This window comes from Anneissia japonica, unplaced genomic scaffold (genome assembly GCF_011630105.1).
Source record: "Anneissia japonica isolate Jap-2015-1 unplaced genomic scaffold, ASM1163010v1 scaffold1776_len382430_cov169, whole genome shotgun sequence".
Taxonomy (NCBI): domain Eukaryota; kingdom Metazoa; phylum Echinodermata; class Crinoidea; order Comatulida; family Comatulidae; genus Anneissia; species Anneissia japonica.
Window position 1 is genome coordinate 136,732 of NW_022713301.1, and position 9,280 is coordinate 146,011.

Below are 9,280 nucleotides of genomic sequence, written 5' to 3' on the forward strand. Positions count from 1 at the left end.
GGGGGGGGGGTGATAAAATCATTTCCCGATCTCTGATTGGCTGCGCATATTTCTTTTGCAAAAAGTAGTAACAGTTTGAAATTTGTTGAAGCAAACCAGGAAAGGAAATCTGGTGAAGGACTCGCACATGAAATTTACATTGCGAATATGTACTGAGTCACACAACAAAAGAATATGGAACATAAATAGAGAAGATGCAAATCCAATTTGTATCCAGAGGCTGGATGTTTATTATACAATTTAAAGTAAAAGCTGTTGACTGTAACCATGCTGTAACAAACCATCATTAAAATTGCTAATTGTAATTCAGTATAAAATCTCATTTACTATAGATACGATTTTTCCAAGAACATCTTTAATACATTTGAAAGAGCATTATAATTTTGTTATTTATTTTTTAGGTTCTTCAATATTACACCACAGTTTATCAACTAATTTAATGTCCTATAAAAAGAATACCCGTACAGGAGCTTTTTTTGACTACGCTTGGTGTATGTTCTGTGTGCCTAAATAAAAAAACAAAGAATTAGCCAAATACAAGACTAAAAGTCACTATATATATAGGCAAAGAATTACATACCATATGCACATGATAATTATTGATATTATTTCCAAGTTCAAAATTTTCAATTAAAGACTAATTAATATTTATCCACTACAATATTCAGGTTAAGAAATTCAATTAAATGTTGAAGTACATTTTTAAAGATCAGAGTTATTGTACTCAGAATGGCTGTCTGAATAATGTCTTATATGAAAAACATATGCCATATATGGGTGTAATGACATCACCATTCACATATATGGGCAAAATTACGCAAATACCGTATGTCACGTAGCACTTGATAGTGTGAACGGCCCTTAAGTGTTAACTGTATAATATCTATGTACAAGAATATTTATATAATACAATTTCAAATTCCAATATTTATCATACAGTACAGTATGACCATAATAGCATCATTCTCTTTGGACCAATCAGACCGATTGGCTATTACATTATGATACTCTGAATCCTATGTTGACCAACAGCTACATGCTTTGCATGCCTCAGCACTGGTACAGTAATCGTCAACTGTTCAGTAATAGAAAACACCAAAAGCTGCAGCTACACAGAATAAACTCTCCTGCAAAAGAAAATCAGTATTAGATTAGTATTAAAAGAAAATAAAGTATCTTGTATCATGTAGATAAGGCTGGATAAAAAAAAACTCATTATTTTCACTTCATCATCTTTAATATTATAAATTGTTTTCCTAATGAGAATCTGCTACTGCAAAGGAACTGAATCTTAAACTTTCGCTCTGTAAATTTTATTAGAATACTTTCATAGTGCATCACAATGCATTGTGTAACTGGCCTTTGGACATAATATCATACAATAATATTAAATAATACCAACAACAGCCACCTCGGCAGTTAGCAAAAAAAATAAAAATAAAACAAAAATATTAATAAAAGTAAAATAATGATAACTATAATAATGCTAATAATAATAATTAATTACATGCCCTTGGTACATCATATGGCATCTACGAATCTCAACTGATAGTATTTTGGTTCTGAGAACTGTTTGGGTTGTAATGTTTTGATTAGTACACTGTAATCATCTTCTAGAGCATTATAACGTTGCAATCCAAATGGTTCAAAACACCATCAATTGAGATTTGTAGCATATGGGCCCTCATATGGTATACCGAAAGCATTTATAATTAATTATTATTTGTCAATCGCCATGCAAACCTTCAAAACTTATCTTTTAATACTTTTTGATATATCTTAATGTTTTTAATAATGTAAATTTGGTGCAATTCAGTTTATTCTGCTATGCCATTTTATTTTTGAATAAACCAAAATTTGAATTGAAAAAAAACAAACCATAATGCTATTAATGACCATAATGTTATAATATTAACTGGTACTAAATGTATTAAATAATATTAATATTAGTATAAATAATAATGACAATAATAGTAAATACTTGAAGGAACAATAAAAAATACAACCACCCCACTCACCCATCCACCTAATACTGTACTTTAATAATAACAGTAAAATTATAAATAATAAATAACAAAATTAATATTATTCATGTAGTAACTAAGTTCCAAGAAACCATGAATTGATTTACCTACGGCAATACCAAGAATAATTATAATAATAATATAATAAAAGAGGTATGAATATTTTACAATAATAAAGTTAACCTACATTCATAAAAATATCTTGTGCATAATTGTCAGTATCAGAATCCCAGAAACACCTGCAGCCCATTCTATAATAAACAAAAGGGAACATAAAGGTTAATACTGTAATTATATTTCAAATTGTGTTCAATAGCACTGCAGAACCTGCTAATTGTTATTATTTTTCTACAGCAAGATATAGAACATACCATAAAACATCAAATAGAAGCCCTGTGTTTCTTTATTATTTGCGAACTTTGGATGAGTCTCTTTTCAAGATGGGCTTCTTTTCAAGGCTACTTTTGCAAAGTAAAAAAGAGGGGGGGGGGGCTTCTTTTCAGAATGAATGCTGTAAATTTTGTGAATTACTACTATAAAACAATAAATACTGTAGGGCCACTGTAACATCAATCTGTATCATAGGGTGAATTAATTGGCAATTAAATCACCTAAACTACTGTATAAACCATGAGTGTTTTTATATTTATTTTGTTTCTTTGAAAATTCATGTACAGTGTATGTACTGTACTATGTCAAAAAAAATCTTTTACATTTTTAATAGCTTCAAAGAAATTAGTAACTTGATCGAGATTTGGGCAAGAACAAGACAAAAATACACGAGAAAATCGCAGCTAGATTTTTGTTTGTGCCAGGCCACTAACAGACGATGGCACAGCAAATCAAAACCAAGTTGCAGGGCCTAAGAAAACGGTACAGTTACCTAGAGAAAATGAATAAATTGGGATCTTGGGCCCCAAACTGGCTGGTTTACCACAGAATTGGGAACATCGTCGATCGCCAAAAATGTTAGAATCATCGATGTCACCTCCACCCAGGCCTAGGATATCTACAACCAATTTGGGATGTTGCCTCAAAAGCAGCAGCGGACGCGGATTGGCCATTTTTTTACCTAACATAATCTCGATCACGACCCAGCGCCTCAACCGCTCGCGATCGATGGAGATATGTGAACCTGACTTTTATCAACTGAGCTATGAGGCCAAGTGTTCACACCCTTGGATTTTTTTAGGATGTTCTTTCTCAAGGTATGCAATATGCAATGATTAATAGTAAATTAAATCACATGATAGTTTTTCTTTCTCAGATAGATTACGCAAAAAAATGATAATTTGTATATAAAATATTAATTACCATCAATGATGACAGCAACGATGATGATATTGGTAATAATGATGAATTATGAATGTGATGATGACAATTAGTAATCTAAAACTGATAGTATAATAGAAAGCAATTAATGGAAAATCACTAGACAAACAAAAACTCACTTGACACCCTCTCCTCTTTGCTCTCCGATGACAACTTGTACTATGAATTTATATCGGTCTAAATCTAAATCTTTGAAGAGAAAAAAGAATACAGTTAAACTTACTGAAGCCGACTTTGCCTAACTTGAATAATTTTTAAGTCGATCATATTTTACAGTACATGCCAAATTGTTGTGTTTTCCATTAATTACCTGTAAGTCAAATTTCATGTATAGTCAAGAATTTCAATGCCATTTTGGATTTGACTTTAAGGCAAGTTTAACAGTAAATGTCAATTTCAACAGATATCAGTTTACAAAACCAATATAGAGACATTTTGCTAACCTCCTAAAATAAAATACTGTTATACTAAAAAGATGTGACACAGTGACAACTGGAAGGAATTTGACACAAAAAAGAGTTCACTTCTTCTTATCACCATCATGGGTCTACACCTTCACCATGAGCATCCATCCATTTTTGTCTCACACCTACAGTACATTGTATTATCTCACAGACCATAAAAATAAATGCCAATATACTCAACAATTCATAAAAATGAAGTATAATACTTAGGCCATATTGTGTGATTATTACATAATTAAAACTAACATTTAGGGTGCTTTATTTTGTGTTTATTACATAGAGGGCACTATATTGGGTGAATAGAAGATAGAGGTGCAAAATACATATAATTATTTTGCCTCACACATCGGACACCAACAAAGTTGGCAGGTATAAGAACCTAAGTACCCGTATATATTACTTCCGGAGGACCCTCACCCTGTCTATGATAGACCAAAGACAGCACAGTCAGATTTGTAAATACACCCCATCACGTCACTAGTAAAGATGGAAGTTGCCATCGTTGTCATAAAGTGTGCCCGCTGCGTTAGTTGTCTTATGGAAGTGCGCCGACACATAACATATTAATACACATTCATTAATAAAAATTGAAATATTAATCTAAAAGCCTCTACGAATGAATTGTATCTTAGTGGAAAACAGAAAAACTGTGGTAGGTGGCAACTCAATAACTGCGTATAAGGGTGTATTGTTTGTTTCAGGGCCGGTGGAACATTTTTAAAAGTGGGTGGGGGGGCCACTTGTATTCTTTCCGATCATACAAACATCTGCATATACATTATTCCTTTTCTGCCAAAAAGTAGGGGGGGGGGGGACCTCAGCCAGCCATATGTTTACACCCACAATGAGCATACTGTGCTCTCTTTCTTTTTTATACTCTTTAAATGGACCTAATCATGACTGAATATGAATTTACATCGTTTAATAGTGAATTCCACAATCTGAATAATCTAATTGAGAATGCTTTTTGGTATGAAAAGAAAATTAGTTCATTTAAATATGTCTCTTTTACCTTTTAATCGCTTTTTTATTTCTGAACTAATGTTCTTGCACCACTCTGAGCATTCTTCAGAATCATATTGCTTATCTGCAAGCTCTTCTGTCAGAACAATGTGGATGGTTTCTTTCACAGTTGCTTGCCGAAATCTAAAAACAAAGTGACAGTCACTGGGCATTAATGGCAACAAACACACAGAAACCAAAGGAAGATATAAATAAAGTTCTTGTGTCAGCGATTTTAAACTCATCAACAAAAAGAGGATATAAATAAACAAATTTGAATCGGAAGAGGGCGACAAATTATGAAACTGTACATTTAAAATAACAACAGCAGTTAAGGTTTGTAGACGGTCCTTTTTTTTTTAGCTAGAACTGGCGTTCGCTCAAAATGAAAGTCACGCCGCCACACCCACCTCAGCCCCACCATGGCTGGCGTAAATAAGTGGTAAATAATCGAGCTCTTCTTTCACCCAATTAACTCATGGGTGCACTCCTTTTTTCCTCTTTCCTCTTTTTAACTAAAATTATTCTCCCTCTTATATTTTTCAGATTGACTGAAGGGGGGGAGGGCACATAGGCCCTCAGCCCCCCCCCCCCCCCCATCTGCCATTGGACTCGTACTCATGGCTTTAACAGTTTACTGTACATTCCCCTTGGAGAATGTTCAAGGGACACCAGGTTGTCTTCAGTTTTTAAAGGAATGAACATATCATTTATTTTTTTTGTAATGTATTCTGGATATCCGGTCAAAGTTAATTCACAAATACTGACTTACATGTGATTTGAACTTTGACCTGATATTTACAATACACTAAAATCTGTCTATTTTTAAAATCAGTTCACACTAAAGGAATTAAGAAACAAAAATTTTAAACTTTCTGCTTACAATGATGATATGTGTATCTGTATACTAGTATAAATTTCATAATTAATATTAAATGTCCATGAGGTTATCTAGACGTCAATCAAAGTAGGGGTATTTATAGGGTCAATGGTCCTGTGGCAACCATATTCGGGACCCCATCATACCTTCATTATTCCTCTAATTACCTTGCAAACTGTTATATAAAGTACTATGAACATATTCATCACATGTTTAATTTCAACTTCCTTACTTTAAAGAATGATAAGATACATCCGTCCAAAAAAGCTAATATCTATTTTCGCACAATGCTTTTGGGGATTTTAGTTGGCATATAACATTCTAATAAAATATACTACCAAAATTTGAATAGTATTTCTTGAAAGTGGGCCAAATATCAGTCTATGTAGTAATTTTCAACTTTTTATCTTCGATATTTCAGGAGATATAGCTTTCAATAAAAACCGTACAAAGTTAAAAGGAGACTTTACCGGAATGAAAAAGGGGGCATGGTACCTAGATTTTAAAAGGTCATAACTTGAAAACCACTTGGAAATTGAAGCTGAAATTTTTGATTCTTTCTTTTGACATATCATTTGAGCCAGAATGACCCTAGAAGCACCATGCAATAAACAATGCACAGAAATTTATAAATTAACTATCACATGGAAAAGGGAAATAATTTTTGACTCTTACATAGTTGCCAATCGTTATTTGCAAGTTCTACTATGGAGGAACAAAATCTCACTTGACACCCTCTCCTCTTTGCTCTCCGATGACAACTTGTACTATGAATTTATATCGGTCTAAATCTAAATCTTTGAAGAGAAAAAAGAATACAGGACCATTGACCCCTCACAGATTTCAAGGTTACTCACAGATCAAGATTTTTCGACTAACAAATAAATAAATAATAAATAATAAAATTAGTTCATTTAAATATGTCTCTTTTACCTTTTAATCGCTTTTTTATATTTTAGGCCTCGTCTAATACGCAAGTACATACAGTAGCTGTATTTTTCGTACTGAACAAAGACACCGCAGTTTGACGATCAATTATACTTCAAAAGTAAAGCATATTTTGTTTTTAATATGATGAGCTATTTTCTTTATCTAAATTTTAATAGTCAACCAAATACACGTTTGATTCGGAGGACATGGCGTTAAGCTCTAGGGAGGACATGTAGACCTAGATAGTACTGCCTAGACAATTGTGAGAAACCAGCATTTCACGAGCATAACAAAAAAATTAAAAATTAAAAAAATAGACACAGGCTAGTCTGATTATATATATAGGCCAGCATGTAACACTGACTCAATGTACCCTTAAAGTTAAGGTTACGATCTTTACTTTGGAGATACAGTAGTTGTAATATTGAAGCATCTTTCTTGAAATAAAGTTATTAGCATGCACAGCCAAATCCCTAAATATGTACTAATTCCCAAAATTTACAGCATTCATTTTAAAAAGAAGCCCACTCTTTTTAGGCCTACTTTGCAAGCACAAATAGCCTAGAAAAGAAGCCTATCAAAGTTTCGCAAAAAAAAAAAAAAAAGAACAAAACAAAACAAAACAAAGAAGCCCAGAGCTTTAATTCAAGGTTTTACAGTATTGGAGAGTGATTTTTGAGGAGAGCAACTGTTCCGGCGAATTACTGTACATACGTGATGGGCTGCAATCGGAATAAAACAATATTTTAGTTAGTCCCTACTACAAAACCGATAATTACCACTTCAAAGTAACAGTAATTATTATTTAACACAACATCAAACATGCACTTAACCATAATTAGAAAATGATAACATCTAATTTTATAGATCCTGACCACACACACTTGACCTACTGGAGACTGAACCAAGATAGAGAGCTTCTTTAGGGAAAGGAAGTGAGGGGGGAGGGGGGGTTGGAAGTTCAAATCTTTATTCACATCAACACATATATTGTTTGCATTAATACATTAAATTAAATGTATCGAGTGATTGAAATTTAAATTGTAGGACAATGTACCAAAAATGTATCCACCCTTTAAAATTTTGCGCACCACCCTTTAATTTTTTTGAACATTTTCTGAAATTCCGCCACCCTTAAAAAAATCCTGGCGAGAGGGCTGACATATGAACATTACAGTTCTGTTTGCTCCAGTGCCAGAAGTACATATCATGTTGGCCTAATTCGTTCAGAAGTCCCTAGCCTATGACTCATGTATTATTATAAGTTCTTAGAGGAAATGATATGTGTGACGATGATAATGATTTAATGTATGTTGGCCTACATGTGCTGGTTGCTATTGGCTGAATTGTCACAAATATTTATATATAAAAGCTGATATTAGATATCAAACAAAAAGGCATACCTGAGATTATATATAGCATGTAAAAGTATTTATTATTTAAAGATAAAGAAGGATAAAATTCATATTAATCAACATGGTTTAACTTAATTTTGCTGAAGAAAACGCTGCTATCCTGAATTATGACACCAGTTTGTTACGATGCAACCTTCTATTGCATATTAAATATGATTGCTGGATATTTCTATAATTGCCTGAAAAGGTATAGCGTATGTGACTGTGTGCAGGAAGGTATACAGTTAGGTACAAGTACCTTTGAAAGGCACAAGGGCAACAAGACAGTTCCTGCTCTTTTTTTTTCAATTTCGATTACATGCAATATATCAATCCTACTGTAGCTTGATATAAAAAAACAATTTTAATAATTATCATCATGATAAATGTGAATGGACCACCATGTGAAGAGACCAATTTTAATAACATGCTAATAAATCCTGATAAAATTTTAAACGAATGAAAATAGGCTTTTCATTTTCGAAGAATAATAAGCCTATGTTAAAAGTTAAAGTAGTAGTTGAATCTTCAAAACTTCTTGGTCTTAGGGTATCTAGCGATTTGAAATCGGACGTGCATAGTCATCAATGAGCAGGTAACAAATTGTACATGCATACTGCGATTAGCGTCCCTTGTCGGGCAAACTTGAAAGAAGAGAAAGGCCACACAGGCTTGGTAGAGGTCAGTTATCCTACGCAGCAGGCTGCAGTGCTAGGAGTTCTACGCGGCTAGAAGTGGATTAAGCCTACAATTTAAATTTTGTACATGAAAAACAAAAATTAAAAATTAATTAATGTGTATCCCTAGGGCCTATCCCCAACAGGAATTTAAACATGAACAATTCTAATGCTTAGGCTATTTTATATACTTTCTTTAATTTGAGTTTAATCAGGGGACCTTTCAGTTTCTAGCCCTACCGGTATGTACGTCAAGCTTCAGGGATGTGCGAAAGGCCTAGATAACGCTGCACGCTATAGTTACATCCATAAATACTTAGGCTAGCCCCCCCCCCCCTTAAATTATATCCTAGAGCCGCCACTGGTTCGATCGTCTGTAATTCCAAGGCCTATGCCCTAGGATAGGCCTAGTACCGTGTTTCTAGGCTAGTAGTAGTATCTAGGCCTAGTACGGGTGCAGGTCAACTCGGCCACAAGTCAACTCGGCCACAGTCAACTCGGCCACAAGTCAACTCGGCCACAAGTCAACTCGGCCACAAATCAACTCGGCCACAAAAAGTTCGGCTACAGCCAACTC

General features: G+C 33.7%; 1 protein-coding gene across 1 annotated transcript in view; it reads right to left on the reverse strand.

Annotated features, from left to right (window-relative positions):
• Positions 1-201: 201 nt before the first annotated feature.
• LOC117108420 (tctex1 domain-containing protein 2-like) overlaps positions 202-9,280 on the reverse strand; it is a 9,712-nt gene continuing 633 nt past the window's right edge. The window contains exons 2-5 of the mRNA XM_033250433.1: positions 4,833-4,966; positions 3,476-3,545; positions 2,212-2,275; positions 202-1,127 (exon numbers count right to left, since the gene is read on the reverse strand). Coding sequence (XP_033106324.1) covers positions 1,080-1,127; positions 2,212-2,275; positions 3,476-3,545; positions 4,833-4,966 — 316 coding nt within the window. The 3' untranslated portion in view covers positions 202-1,079. The remainder of the gene's footprint in view (positions 1,128-2,211; positions 2,276-3,475; positions 3,546-4,832; positions 4,967-9,280) is intronic.